Raw genomic sequence first — 16,030 nt, forward strand, 5'->3', positions numbered from 1 at the left:
AAGAGGCTGGTGACTTGAGAAAGGTTTTTTAGTTTGTCATAGCCTCTATTTCTAAAGAAATTAGAGCAAGGCTCTTATCCCCAAATCACTGCTCTTAAAATCTCTCTGGAGAGATTCCCAGATTCAGTAAAACATTTTCATGATGAAATACCAAGAAACTTCCAGTCCTTCACTTGGGAAAACAACGCACCCTCTGCAAGAAAGGATGGGCTGCTTCTAAAGTTCATGGTAAACCCAGTCAACTTGGATTAATTGCTAACCCAGGAATTCTTCCTGGGGGATGTGGGAATCTATTAGTGAAAAGACTTTTTGACCTAGCCTCACCCCTACACACATGTATTTAAGTCTGACATTCCACTGCTGCTTTAGAAAGACCTGGACCCAGCTTCTCTGAGGTAGGATCTTAGATTTTCATGAAAAACAGAACATTACCCTGATACTGGGATGTTTTCTTTAGGTATTACTCTGTAACTATTAGGCCACCTTACTGTGAGCTTTCTATCTGCTAATAACTGAGGCAGTGGTCTTCTCAAGATTAAGAAGCATAAATACATATATTCACTATCTGGCAAGCAGACAGTTGGAAAAGGGCATTTAGCATGAAACGTGGGAAGCTAAGGGAAATCTAATAGTTTAGAAGAACATGAATGGATTTACTGAAGGAAAATGGCATGTAAGAGCTTGACAGTTGAAAGAATGTGCTTGGTTGGTATTCACAATGAGAAAGTTTAAAACTTTACTTGGTAGCAAGGGTGCATATTATTGGATAAGCAAAGATTGCCTTCTGAATATTTTGTTTAACTTAAAATGTAAATTAAAATTTTAATGATTAATTGCTCCCTTCATATGCATTTAGGTGTGGCTGAAGACTTTCTGCATGCTTGGAGGGAAATGATTTTTCTTATTTCATTCTAATCTTTTTTTCCCCATAGAACATCCACATATGCCTTAAAATCTTCTTTAAAAAAAATATTAAAGTGGTCCAGAAGCCAAGCCATCTTAGCATGGCACATAAAAGCCTGTTGAGCTGAGTAACTGGAGCCCAGGGGAAGATGTGGAGACATGTTGGAAGCTCAGACTATAGGGGTATAATGAGTGCATTTGTTTATAGCTGCAGGTGTGTGCCCCTCACCTCAGCTCACCTCACCACTGCTCCTCCTGTGTAATCCTCCATGCCCTCATTCTCCATTTCCTCTTCCACAGCATTAGTAGGGTGGACTAGATGGGCCAAACCGAGCTCACCTCATCTCACCTCGCCACTGCTGCTCCTGTGTAATCCTCCATGCCCTCTCTCCATTTCCTCTTCTACGGCATTAGCAGGGTGGGACTAGATGAGCCATATGCCAGATCCTTTGGTTTCTATTTGCCACCACACGGACTGACACTGCTGCCCAGAAGCATTCCTCTGCGCATCCAAATCACAGCCCTCCTTCTGGCAGCTTGGAATTTAGACCTTTTACTCTGAATGTTCCAGGAAACCAGATGCACTTCTTTCTTTCTAGTCCATTGGTGATATTCTTGGCAATATAGTTTAGGTAAGCTGGCATCTAGCATTAAAACCTATATTCCTCAAACTGAACTAATTGCTGGCATAGTAAGTGTTCAATAAATGTTACCTACATGCCATTATAGTGCTGATTTTTTTTAAAACAAAGAAAACCTCTATCTTATGCCTAACTTTCCACACTGAAAATTTCCAAATTGTCGGTTGGGATGGGAGGGGAAAGTAGACTACTTTTCTACTAATGAAAACAGTTACCATTTAAATAAATATGCAGATAAAGGGGGGATAACTAAGGCAGTATGTAATTAGAACCGGAGATAAGGTAAAATTTGCATCATTGGATACTACGTTGCTGTGGAGAGAAGGGGATAAAATCTGATTATTGTAGGAAGTAAGGTCCAAATGCGTTCATTCATGAAAGTAGATGAAGGGGTAAGGAGTAGCTTGTGTAGGTAGAAGAAGAAAAGGAGTTTCTGGCCAAAGCCCACTGTGGCTGTGAACACTTATGAGTAGCAATTAATATTGATCTTACTTTCAAGACTAACTGCCAGATGGATCTTAAGTACCTATTTCAGCATGTAACTTTCCTACTGAAACAAGTCCCACTTACACCTTATTTCTCGACACTGAGTTCTGGTCTCTCCGCCTTCACTTTCCAGCCGCACTCCACCCCACACACCTCAGCTCTCCACGGGCTCTTCAGCTGTAGACTGGGCTCTCCCCTCTTTCTTCCACCCCAGGTGCCTGCTAATTCCCGCTTTTGAGCCTTTTGACATTATTTACACTCTTTGATCATGTCCTCTCTCCTTCAGTCTCGAGTTTCGGAATCACACCGGTTTCCCTCTCCACTATTGCACTGTTTAACTGAACTGACTGCCGTCTTCTCCTGATTCTTGTGATCCACTATTCTCAAAGCAGTGATCACTTAAAGCATGAAACTTTAAGAGAATCTAAGATCATCTCAGTCCTCTAGCCCTAGGGTGAAGCTTTGAGGTGAAGAGTTCTGACGTAGTATTCTTCTCTTAACACTTTCATTTCCATAGTTTGTTACCTGCAATCTGCCAGATTGCTGCTATCTACCGTGTTTGAAAAATATTAAAAGAAAAATCTCAATCAACTCCTAAATTTTAAATCGCACACCATTTTGAGTAGTGTGGTGAAATCTTGTCCTGCAGAGGACATGAATCATCCTTTTGTCTAGTTTATTCACGCTGTCTATGCTACCCAGAGTCATTCAGTAGCTGTCTTAGGTTATCAACTCGACTGTGGTGGACTCGCAATGCTTGTCTTCAAGTAACTCAGTAATTTTTCTTAATGGCCCCAAAGAGATGGAATAGTGAAGCTGGCAATTTAGATATGCCAGAGAGGCTGTGTAAGGTGCTTGCTTTAAGTAAAAAGGTGAAAGTTCTTGAGAGAGAACTTCATAAGCTGAGTTTGCCAAGATCTATGTTAAGAAAAACTTTCTTTGAAATCATGAAGGAGAAAAAATTATGCAAGTCTTGCTGTCACACATCAAACAAAGTTAGCCACAGTATATTGTTTTAGGTATTCTATTAGTTATTGTTAATCTTACTGTGCCTAATTTATAAGTTCAACTTGATCATAGGTATGTATGCATGTGATAAAATATGGTGTATATAGGGCTCAGTACTGTCTGCAGTTCCAGATATTCAGTGGGGGTCTTAAACTCTCCCAGAGATAAGGGGAAACTGTACCTTTGTCCACTACTCACTGATGCATAGCATCTGGTTTCCTATGACTTCATATATGTAACACTTCTAAAGTACCCGGTACACGTAAAGCCCCATTCCTTTATGGTTTGGGGAATACCACAACTTCCTGTTTCTCTTCCTCCATCTCTTAGTGCCTTTCACACCATTATCTTCTCTATAAGCTTTAATCAAAGGAGAAACATCCCAATATACTATCCTTGGCCCCCTTTTTCTCATTCAGGAACAAATAATTGATGACTTAGAGCTATGTGGCACTTCGGATTAGCAACATGTTGGTGACATGCCATTCTCTCACTTGAAGAACACAGATCTGGAGAAGTAATTGTCATCCCCAGAGCAGTTCGACAGCTGAGCAAAGCACGGTGGCATTAGCCGTGTTATTTGTGGCTAAACACCTTTAAAAAGTCCCCAACATATCTTCATTTTTAGAAATCCCCACTTTAGACTTAAAATGATCTGCTTCTATGAGGATTTTTGATATAATAAATTAATCAAACTTAACTATATACCCCTTAAGAGTATTGTCAGTTCTATTAACCTTTGTAGCTCACACAGGACTGAGGGTCCTGAATATGGAATGTTTGCACTTTTGAGGCATTCTGTCTCTGACGATGGAATGCAAAACCCTTCCCTTTTCAAGCTTTACAGGTACATTGTGTCAAGTGGAGAAGATCAGTTCTGGTTAGCAGCTTTATTGCCACAGAAAGGACACTGGCAGATGCTTCTCATGGCTCTAGTCATGCTGAATTCCTGGAAAGGGATGTCAGGATGAATTGCTCTAAGCTCTTCTCCCTGGTAGAAGAACATCTGACCTCTCTTGGAGATCTCTTCAATTTTCAGTGAGTCACCAGTTCTTGATTTCTATGGCTTCTCCCAGAACAACTCCAGGGCTGTTGTCCTGAAACATACAGCTTTGATCACCTGGCACCCTGCAGAGATTCTCCTCCTCTTTCCCTCTTCTCTCCATGTGGCAGACCACAGGTAGAATAAATGCCTCTTGGCGAGCTCACTCATCCCTTACCCATCAGCCCCAAGGGTGCAGATAACAGATGCAGAGCTCCTGTGCACGGTGCCTCCGCCTCTCGGCTTGATCTTCCCACCCTCCCACTCCTGCCAGATAATTACGTTGCAACACTGGGTGATGTTATAACTGGTCCTGTCGGGTTCTGGGTTATGTTTTAATCTGCACTGGAGACAAAGCATTCCCTGCCTTGAACAGCAGTAAGGTCTGAAGCTTCGATCATGCAAATAAAAGCTTTCTTTCTGTCTCCCTCCTTTCTTTCAAAAGCTTTTTTTTTTTCTTTTTTGGAAAGACTTGTTGATGAAGGAACCTAAGAGTCTTAGAGTGGAGAATGATAGTGGAGGAAAGATGACCTGACGGGGAATGGAATCTAGGATCTTGTATGTGTGAATAAGCCAAACCACACGTAATGCTAAACAATAGCGTCAACTCTAATGTTAAAATGTAGATGCTCAGAACTGACAAACAGAAGTAACTGTGATAACATTTTGTCCATAATACAGATATTTTCACTGCCTACTTGCAATGCCTGGTATCTTATGGAACAATCTTAAGCATGCATTTGAACATGTGAAACATTTGGTTCTAAATACTGGGTTCATGGAAATGGGTGAATTGCTCATTTGTGCCAAGCAGTGTAGTGTTCTGCTCTTTAGCAGGGCCTGTTCCCTACACATATCCCCACGTAATCACAGATGCACACACCACACATACCATGCTTACACTCACATATGAACACACTACACACACATACAACACCCACACAAGCAACCTCATTTTTTTAAACCATCTCAGTTGTATAAAAATAAGGGAGGTGGCTAAAATTATCTTTCTCCTGTTTCAGCCTTTACTCTCCTGTTCTGGGATCTACAATACGATAAGATCTAGGTATTGGAAACGTTCTTATCCTTTTATCATAGACATTTGAGGCAATAGTGTTTTGCCTCCTCTTTGAATACCTTGTGAAGTGGAGTCTGATGATTTACATGAAACAAAATGCTCTGGCTCATGTTCTGATTCGAAAGTAATTGGTTGTTTTCTTAGGTCATTTTCATTTGTCTCAAAGTATATTTTTAAAAGGATGATTGTAAGCTAACTTAACACTATAGTGATTAATGTATAATATCCGTAATGCATTTAAGTGAAACAATAGATGTGGGTCAAGATGAACTTACTGCCAGATTAATATTTTTAATTTCCAACAAGCTATTGCAAAAGCCACTGCAAATGGAATTTTTTATTTAAATAGTCTCTTGACCCATGATTCAAAGCTGTGGCTATCACAAAATCTTTCACCTGTTAGAGAAGGCAAAAGTTAGCTGACTTTTATCACGCTTGACAAGAGTTAATATTTGATGCCCATGTATTTTTTTTCTCCTCCTCAACCAAGGTGTGATAAACTGAAGTTTCAGTACAGACCAACACAAAAATTGCTTTTTCTCCCTTTGGAAGTTTACTCATCTTTCAGGTCTATTACTCATATCTCCATCTTTGAGCACTAAGAAGGAAAACTGTCTCTACTGTTCCTATTGTTTTTGCTTCAACATAAGGAGAGTTTATTCCTTCTTGATGCTTCAGGGAATATAAATTTGACTATTCTGGAACCTAAAAGATTCACATGTATTTGTAGTATTGGTGGCCAAAACATTTTACACAGATAGGTTTCTTCAGTAATCTTGTCACTAAAATGAGAAGAAATACACCATAATAATAAGGAACAATTCATCCCTCAGCATCCCTGAACATATAAAAGGGACATGCATTCATGTTACTCAAAAATAAAGCATGAGAATTCATTCCATTTAGTTCAAGGTATGTTTGATACTGCTGTCTTCTGAGTTCAGAAATGTCTTTACCATCTATAGTTTTCTTTTGTTTTTTGAGACGAAGTCTCGCTCTTGTGCCCCAGGCTGGAGTGCAAAGGCACGATCTCGGCTCACTGCAATCTTCGCCTCCCGCATTCAAGCGATTCTCCTTCCTCAGCCTCCCAAGTAGCTGGGATTTTACAGGCACCTGCCACCATGCCCGACTAATCTTTGTATTTTTAGTAGAGATGAGGTTTCACCGTGTTGGCCAGGCTGGTCTCGAAGTCCTGACCTCAGGTGATCTGCCTGCCTCGGCCACCCAAGTGCTAGGATCACAGGTGTGAGCCACTGCACCCGACTGTAGTTATTTCTACTTATAAACATGAAGGATCAGTAAAATGGTACGAAATAAATTTAAGAAGGGAAAAACCCAACTAGCAGTGGATTCCTAGGATGATATAATATTAGGACAGGTTCAGAATGCCACTCTGTCAGAGAAACTCTAACATTTTGGCTAAACAATATTTTAAGAGAAGATTAGGTCATCATTGAGTGATATGCAGTAGCTATAAAATTTTAGCAGAGTTCATTGTGTCAACCAGTAAAAGCACCATGACAAACTAAAGCCCTGCTCTGAAGCAGTTTGTGGTGGTCCTTCTTCCAGATTTATGATCCCCAAATTATTCTGTGAGAACAAATAGACACAAGTTCTCAGCAATCCATGCCTAAAACATGAACACCTTTTGCAGGACAAAAGTCTAACCACAAGACAGTGTGGCTCCTGACCCCAGATGAAGTCACCTGTACTGCTTTGATGTTCCAGACTTTCATAAAGCTGTTTAGTAACGACAGCAGCCAAAAAAGTTATCTAGATATTTTCTATCAATTTCTTAAATCACAGATAGACGTCTATGATCTTAGTACAATCATCTCAGTGGAGACGCAGAGAGCAATTTAAATTCAAACCATGTATTGCAAGGCAAAATGGGAAATAAGGCACAGAACCACCCTTAGAAAACTTTTGAATCTAAAGTGATAAGATTATAAAACGTATTCAGAAGATAGTTCAAAGTAAAAATCAGATTCTAAACCAGGTACTGTATGAATTATTACATTTACATCTCACATCCAGCCTGTCTGTATAGAACTATGAGGACCTTTCACAGATGATGAAATTATTTGAGAATTTTCTGTCCAATGTCATACAGATCATTAATACTGAAACCCAGGATTTCAAATCATCCTGAAGTAGGTGATCTTTTCTTGATCTCACTCTGCTTCTGACATGCTATTCCTGGTGGGCTCTTCCTATGTATCAGGTCACTAAGCTGCCAGCTTTCTGCCATTATAGCCCAAGGAGCTGTCATGGACCACGGGCATGGAGGGTCTTCTCCAGAACTCCACTAACTTCGTCCTCACAGGCCTCATCACCCGTCCTGCCTTCCCCGGGCTTCTCTTTGCAATAGTCTTCTCCATCTTTGTAGTGGCTGTAACAGCCAATGTGGTCATGATTCTGCTCATCCACATGGACTCCCGCCTCCACACACCCATGTACTTCTTGCTCAGCCAGCTCTCCATCATGGATACCATCTACATCTGTATCACTGTCCCCAAGATGCTCCAGGACCTCCTGTCCAAGGACAAGACCATTTCCTTCCTGGGCTGTGCAGTTCAGATCTTCCTCTACCTGACCCTGATTGGAGGGGAGTTCTTCCTGCTGGGTCTCATGGCCTATGACCGGTACGTGGCTGTGTGCAACCCTCTACGGTACCCTCTCCTCATGAACCGCAGGGTTTGCTTATTCATGGTGGTCGGCTCCTGGGTTGGTGGTTCCTTGGATGGGTTCATGCTGACTCCTGTCACCATGAGTTTCCCCTTCTGTAGATCCCGAGAGATCAATCACTTTTTCTGTGAGATCCCAGCCGTGCTGAAGTTGTCGTGCATAGACACGTCGCTCTACGAGACCCTGATGTATGCCTGCTGCGTGCTGATGCTGCTCATCCCTCTATCCGTCATCTCTGTGTCCTACACGCACATCCTCCTGACTGTCCACCGGATGAACTCAGCTGAGGGCCGGCGCAAAGCCTTTGCTACGTGTTCCTCCCACTTTATGGTGGCGAGCATTTTCTACGGGGCAGCCTTCTACACCAACGTGCTGCCCCACTCCTACCACACTCCAGAGAAGGATAAAGTGGTGTCTGCCTTCTACACCATCCTCACCCCCATGCTCAACCCACTCATCTACAGCTTGAGGAATAGAGATGTGGCCGCAGCTCTGAGGAAAGTGCTAGGGAGATGTGGCTCCTCCCAGAGCATCAGGCTGGAGACTGCGATCAGGAAGGACTAGCGGGGACTCAGTGCAAACATCCCAGATGCTGCAGACAATAATGCGGCCATTCCAGAAAATACGGTATTGGTTCTGAAAAATGTTGAGTGTCACTTTTAGCCATTCAAAATTAACAAAATCATCCTGTTGCAAGGATTACTTAGGAACAGTAGCAAAGTTGGCGAGCATCTCTGCATTAGTCAACTTGTTCAACTGGATTCACAAACATTTCCAGAGGGCATTCTCAGTCAAGTAGCCCTAGAAACCGTTCATGGCAAGCCAAGCAGCCTTTGGAAGTGCCCGTGTTAACATGTGATCATGAGTGTTGCCAGTCTGTATTGCTAACGTGTGATCATGAGTCCTGTCTGTATTGTTAACATGTGATCATGAGTCCTGCCAGTCTGTATTGCTGACCAACTTTTGAATGGAAATTGGAAGGAACATTTGCCACCTCCTTGATGACTTGATTTCAAACATTCAATACAAGTAAAATATTTTCTAGTGCTAAACGTGCAGCAGTTTTATTTAGAAAACATTTAGGAAGGCGATACTATTTTTGGTTCCGTATTCTTAGTTACATTTTATGAATGTTATCACTTACCTCTGAAATTAAATACTTGCCCTGCCTTTATTCACATGGAGTCCAATATATTCCTGGAAATATTGATTCATTGATTGAAAATTGACTCTGCCAAAACAGAGTTTGACATGGCCAAAAACCTACAAAACTGCCATTTATGCTCAAATTGTTAATAGATAAATGTAGAATGAATAAACCAAGACATTTTATTAGCTAACTTAGTTCCCTTGGAATAAGTTGCTGAATTTTCTCAACATCTTCATTGATATGCTAAAGACAAGTATTTTTGTAATTAGTTGGAGTTAGGTGTGGTGCTTTGATAGATGTGTAACTTTGGGGAATACTAAGCAAAGACTACACTGACCCCACCATTCATGTAACTTTAGCTTCTCCTCTGTGTAAGGTCCTGAAATATGAGACATAAAAAATATTGACGGACCTGGTGTTTCTTTATTGATACAAGGCTTAGAAAACATTGGACAGAGCAGTTACATAGTTGACAAAGACTAAGCAAAGGTTACTCAGCCTTATGATGTTCTAGTGTCAACACAGAGATAGATGGAAATGTGTTTCCTCCATTGTTGCTGATGTAGATGAAGAATATTCCCTTCAATATGCTAATCCCTAGGTGGTTTTTCATTCAGAAGGTGCCTAATAATTTGATCTTTACCCTGAAATCAAACACATGGAAAAGATGGAAGAATGTCGTGGAGGGATTAAGTGAAGAAACAGACCAGGATTCATTTATGAAATATCCTCAGTGTTATTTCAATTCAGCTCCATTCACATTTAATTCCTTTGTGTCTCTGCACTAACGCCTTCCCTCTTCTCCATTCTCCTGCCTTAGCTAGCACCCCTCTCGATCTTTCTTCCCTCTACAAAACTTCAATTCACATTGTATTTGTGCTCTATCCTGGGACATCTGTTTTCTTTCCCATTTCCTCAGTTGCTATAGATTAAAAATTAGGACTTTTGTTCTTATGTTTCCAAGATTCTTTGCATATTTAACTAGAATATTTAACTCTAACGTTGACAGACATCTCAAAAGTATACCTGAAGCAATAAGTGAAATGCATTTTGACAAGTTGTTTCTAGGGATATCACGGACATTAGTGATCGGGGCATGGAAGGAGGTGACTTTTCAACAAATTTCGTGGTGGTTACATCAACATGTTCTTTTCCTGGTGATTTATCCATCTTTCCACTGTTGACGTGTGCACTTTTCTGTTGTGGGATCTAATTTAATACAACTTAAATTTAATCTCATTTTACACATGGTGGGTACCCGCTCCCTTCACACATAAAACTAGTCCCACTGTAAAAGGGAGTGACCAAGGATGTTTCCCCAGTCATCTCACCAAATTCTTAGGTAATTTGTGGTCACCAGATTTGCTTCTTTATTTAAAATAATATAACTTTTAATATTTAGTAACATAATTTAGTAACTTAGTTAACATTAGTTGTATTACCTGAAACATGGCGTGCACTAATCCAGGTAATGAGGAAAACATAGAAGGACTGTCCCTAGTTTTGAAAACATTTAACTCCATTACCTGATTTTGATTCTGATCTTAAGAAAATCTCAAAGTATTTAGAGAAAGAATTAGCCCCACGGGAGATGAAGAAGCTGATGTTCACAGCAAATTTTTGCCCCATTCAAGCAAGAGGCAGATGGGGCTTCAGAACCACATCTTCTAACCTCTGGTCTGGTGTTTTGTGCCTAAGCCATGACACTGATAAACAATTTACAAATGAGAGAAGTGGCCGGTCATGGTGGCTCACACCTGTAATCTCAGCACTTTGGGAGGCCGAGGCAGGTGGATCACTTGAGGCCAGGAGTTCGAGACCAGCCTGGCCAACATGGCAAAACCCTGTCTCTACTAAAAATACAAAAAAGGAACTGGGCGTGGTGGCACATGCCTGTAATCCCAGCTACTTGGTAGGCTGAGGCAGGAGAATCGCTTGAACTCAGAGTGGAGGTTACAGTGAGTCAAGATCGTGCCACTGCACTCCAGCCTTGGCAACAGAGCAAGACTGTCTCAAAACAAAGGGGAGAAGCACATGGTACAATGTGCAGCTGCCAGCTTGTTAACCCTAATAATGACCTGGGGACAAAGGTCCCTTCAGAGCCACATGCTGATAAAAGCCATGTTCATTTGCTGTTGGATGCCAGTTAGGCTGGTCTAGCAAGGGCCTGATGACCCATGTTGAGGGATAATCAGATTGCCTGTGAGGTCTTTCTGCAGGTAAGGGATACGGATGTAAAATTAACTGAACCCTTGCTTCTACAGACTTGTTTTATACAATAAACATCTATATGCAACATAAAATTGTAATAGAAGAAAGTATAAAGTCTACTTATTAAATACCTTATTAACTGCTTTATGCAATGCTCAGGAAGATATCAGGCAAAAAAGGAATGATCAGAGAAACTGAAGATAATTAGATAATTATTTAGCATAAAGAAAAGAATGCAGACCTCTGTATCCACAAAAATTAAAAATCTGAAGAAGTGACAGAACATCCGTGTCAAGTTAGACAACTGCCTTTAAATGAAGTTCTGCTAAGAATTCTGACAATTACGTGAAAACAAAATGACTGAAATGTCAGGTCCTGACTCTACAAAGAAGTTCCATACATAAAACAATTGTATTCATAATTTTATGGCATCGATGGGTTATTTAGTTAAAACAATAGGCTGATTCATACACAAATGATTAAAAACCAGATGCATTTTTAAGCTTTTTTTTCCAGTTGGGATTGTATTGAGGATAGATTTCTTAAACCTGGGTGACTCCTGTGACCATGTCACACACTTAGCAGCATTTCACTGTGTGCTTCCTTCTAAATGTCAGGTAATCAAAAGCCAAGAAAATACTTAGTTTGTTTTGACTACATTCCTTTGGTTTATACAACTAGCTAAGAATATAAAATGGTCAATAAATACCTGTAGCTTCAACTCTGGTTGTTTCACACGGTATTTTTCACGAGCACTTTAAGCTTTTTTGGTTTTATTAAATCATCACATACCTAAAAACAATTTGTTTTGTGATGCATCGCAAGCACTTAAAATTTTTCCTAATATAGAATTTGCCCTTAATAAATATTAGTATAATAAATGAATGAAAACTTTCATTTTAGAAGGCTTAGTACCCCAAAGTACAAATTCTAATTTTTTAAAATATTTAAAAGAAAGTTTCCTTGGCATCTCAGGTTTGAAGAGACGACGTGGAAACTGAAGATGAACAAAGTTAGACATTCATAGGATCACGTAGAACTGCATGTCAAGGGTGATGCTAGAAGCAAAAAACACCAAAAACCTACTTAGATTATTTCCAGCTTCACTGATAAGTGATTTCTATCAACTATTTTAAAATTGGAGCTTATGTTAAAAAAGTCATTGGCTTTTGCTAGATTCTTCATATATTCTTTCTTTGAAGCAAACAGGGGGTAAGTCCCATTTAGGGGCATTTCTCAAGGGTGGAAACAGAAAACTTTCATGCCTGAAAATTTAAATGCAAAGTTTAGGATGACATATGTCAGTTGATGTTATCAAAGTTGTTCTTTCCCTGGATTGCTGAAGTGTTTAATTGAAATGACCAGTCATGTTAATGAAATATTCTATAAACTTGGAAAAATTAAAATCACAAAACATGTTTGAACATAGTTAAAACCATATCTTTGGGCCCCAGCTTCTGAATAGCTGAAGGTTTAATGAAGAGAACTGCTTTTGTGTCTCCCGGTATAAACTGGGGAAACTACTTCAAAGGGAGAAAGGATAATACAATCTTGGCCCAAGGCAGGGATGCTTGCAAATGATGGCTTTGTGTAATTTGAAAGACTGTAAAAATCTTTACCTTTATTTCTAAGAACAAGATTATACATGCCGTGTATGTATCAAGGGATTTCAGCTCAAAGATAGAGAATACAGTTGTAAGGAGATGATCATATATAGGTTGAAAATATGCCACCTTTTCACTTAAGAATACAATGAACCTGCTATACGATGAAGATGAATATAGATCACCTCACATTCCAGTGGTCACTTAGAATTCTATTATGTACTAAAACCTAAATTATTTAGTATGTGTCCAGTTAGCAGATGCTTTTAGGTTACTTGAGCTTTCTTATTGCAAATAACACCAGAATGGATTTTTTAAATTGCCCACTCATCTGATTATTTCCATACTACACTTCCCTCGGAGCGGGAGCTTGTACGTAGTTTTTAAACTCCTGGCATCGACTCAGTGCACGCTCTCATACCAGAAAACAAGACAGAAAACCCATTGTAATTCCCACCAACAGTTTGAGATTCCCCCTTTTATCCCCAATGTTGATACAACCCAGCTCTCATGTAGAAGTTCAAGTTGAATAAGATTGACTGAAACTCTGTTTCTGCACTGTGGCCCTTCTGCATTGCTATCCTATTGAGGAGGCTTCGTGGGCTCATGCTCTAGGTAGGAATAAAATTAAGTTCAAGCCCTCTGCCTCTGGCAGTCCAAGGCCCAGCTGAGTAGATCCGCATTTCATTGCATTTCATCACCTTGCAAGAGTAAGAAGAATGTGACCCTAACTGTGCAGTGATAGACACGTATTAAGAGGGAGTGATGAGTTGTTTTTATGACTCCACCTAAGAGAGGCCTGAAAAGTCCACTTGATTGGCAAGAGGCCAAAAACACCTTTAATTTTCCGAAGATGTTTAGTTCAATAAGTCTAGATAATCTGATCTGGCTCAAGTCGTGAATAATCATATCAAAAATGGTCCTGCGACTCTCCTTGATCCACAGTAGGGAGACTCTGCTGTAACTTAGTTCCCCCACCTTTAGGGAACTTCTAAGAAAGTGGTCTAGTGTGTTACAACAAAAGTAAACATCACCATAAGAATATAAAGTCTGACTACAGAGTTGGCCCTTTAAATTGTCTTTTAAAAAATCTCTCTCCTGTCCACTAGGGGTCTTCAGTACCTACGAAAATACAGTATACGAGGACAATTATGCTGAAAAAAATAATTTAACTCATTGTTTCATAAATCATTGATAGGATCACTCTAGTACCATTTCAATGGATTCCACAAGGATTTAAATTCAGTTCACACTTCTGTAATTTTTTTTGAAATGAATTTTATTCATGCAATTGTAAGATTCTTCAAGGGTCATTCTGTTTTTCCGTTTTAGGGTACATGTGATAACTTAATACATTCATTTTATTTGTAAAGATCAATGTAATTGAGATATCCATTACGTTAAATATACATTTGTATTTTCTTTATGCTAGAAATATTGGAATTATTCTCTCCTTAAGTGAACTCTGCCACATTAGAGATCTTCAAATCTCAAATCCCCAACAGGGAATAGTACGTACAGGGCTGCACGTTAACAGCGGTGATGCTGTGCAGGACTGGAAACATGCCTGTTGAATGGGGCATTATGATGTCTGCTGGGAGATGAGTCATTGCCCTCTGCAATCTCACAGCCGTGACATGTGTGAGTGGCATTTGTAAGACCTTTCTTGGGGTACATTTGATGAGATTTCTTTTCATGTACCTCAATATAAAGCCAGACACCTGCAGGCAGGTGTGTAATGACTGAGAATTGCCCAGGAGTTAGGGAGAATTTTGAGTTTCTGAAAAATTATTAACTTCATGTTGCCACTTTGTTGACAACTTGTGATCAGAAATTCAAATTTTCCTTGAGTGTGTTTACGGCCTTTTACCCTATATTCATTTAACTTCTCTTTGGCTGGTTGTAACTGAAGTGATGCTCAAAGGGCCATTGTCTTTGGGGAGTAGTTAAGGGCGGTGGCAGAGAGCACGAAAAGCAGAAGTTGAGTCCTTGAGCCTGGATCCAGCTCTCCGACTTGACTCCTCTGAGCCTGTTTTACCAGCTGTGAGAAGGTGATAATTACAGTGATGACCGTGGAGATGCTGTGAAGAGCATGTGGAAACATTGGCACACGTGCCATGGTGCCTGGGACCCAGCAAGCACTACACAAGTGCTGGCCAATGTATTATTGCAACAATTCTGTTTAAAAGCTAAGTAAGAAAATCATTTATCAGCATAGAAGCTCCCTATGGCTGTGGTACCAAATGACCACAAAGTTTATAATATCACAGCCCGGAGGTCGGAAGTTGGAAACTGGCCTCACCTCATTGAAATCATGATGTTGGGAAGGCTACCTTCTTTTCTATGAGGTTTTAGGAGAGGAGAGAATCTGTTTCTTAGCCCTCTCCAGTTTCTAGAAACCACCTACATTCCTTGGCTTGGGGTCCCCTCTATCATCAAACCTGGAGACCGACTGAGTCCCTCCGACCTGTTTTCATATCATGTCTCTGACTCTCCTTCCTCCTCTCCCATGTTAAGGCCTTGGCATTTGCACTGAGTCCAACAGCATAATTCAGAATAATCTCATCTCAGAATTCTTAATCACACCCACAAAGTCTTTTTTGCCACTTAAGAGCATATTCATCGGTTCCAGACGTTAGCACGTGAGGATCTTTGCTGGAGGTGGAAGATTATTCTGCCCACATGTGGTTATATTTAACACTGTCTATTACAGTGTCATTCAATTTAAGTGGCAAATTAAGCCCTATGGCATTATTAAAGACAATTCTGATCATAGAAGGCAAATGAAATTTTGCAATAAATCATACGCAATTTTATCTGTTTAACATGAGGTGAATTCTAACTAGATTAACATCTACAGTACAATCTCTGGATGTATAATAACACTTGAAGCTAAAGTTATCTTCAACCTATTAATTGGTACCTGAGTTGAAGACCTGTCATTGCGAGGACAGATTCAGAAGACGGAGAAAGTGGCGAGTCCCTCCTTTTTTGTGAATTATGCTGACATCTTACTCTATAAGTATTTTAAACCACAGAGCGTAATTGTCTCAAATTTGTACTGTATATAAACCTTAATGACTTAGAAGTTATATTGCTGTCTGATCTTAGAAACTTGTAATTTATTTTTCCTAAAGTTTTTTTTATCAAATGTTGGTGGATCCCATTTTTTTGTCAATTTTATTTTGCATTGAAGATAAACACAAGTGCCTAGCATTA

The 16,030-nt window shown here is 40.0% G+C and overlaps 2 protein-coding genes across 3 annotated transcripts in view; both read left to right on the forward strand.

Annotated features, from left to right (window-relative positions):
• LOC129458131 (olfactory receptor 2G6) overlaps positions 1-16,030 on the forward strand; it is a 241,162-nt gene that overhangs the window by 170,740 nt on the left and 54,392 nt on the right.
• Positions 7,300-8,898, forward strand: LOC129458305 (olfactory receptor 2T2). Of its 2 annotated transcripts, XM_055234003.2 has the most exons (2): positions 7,300-7,803; positions 7,948-8,898. In XM_055234003.2, exons 1-2 carry the CDS (start codon positions 7,442-7,444, stop codon positions 8,408-8,410), a joined length of 825 nt encoding a protein of 274 aa, XP_055089978.1. In that variant the 5' UTR covers positions 7,300-7,441; the 3' UTR covers positions 8,411-8,898. The 2 variants fall into 2 exon arrangements, with proteins under 2 accessions (XP_055089978.1, XP_063470094.1); XM_063614024.1 differs by having other exon boundaries at positions 7,300-8,566.

The sequence above is a fragment of the Symphalangus syndactylus genome, chromosome 19 (assembly GCF_028878055.3).
Source record: "Symphalangus syndactylus isolate Jambi chromosome 19, NHGRI_mSymSyn1-v2.1_pri, whole genome shotgun sequence".
Classification (NCBI taxonomy): domain Eukaryota; kingdom Metazoa; phylum Chordata; class Mammalia; order Primates; family Hylobatidae; genus Symphalangus; species Symphalangus syndactylus.

Coding starts and splice junctions, on each gene's coding strand:
- LOC129458305 (XM_063614024.1), top strand. CDS start 7,442: ATGGAGGGTCTTCTCCAGAACTCCACTAACTTCGTCCTCACAGGCCTC.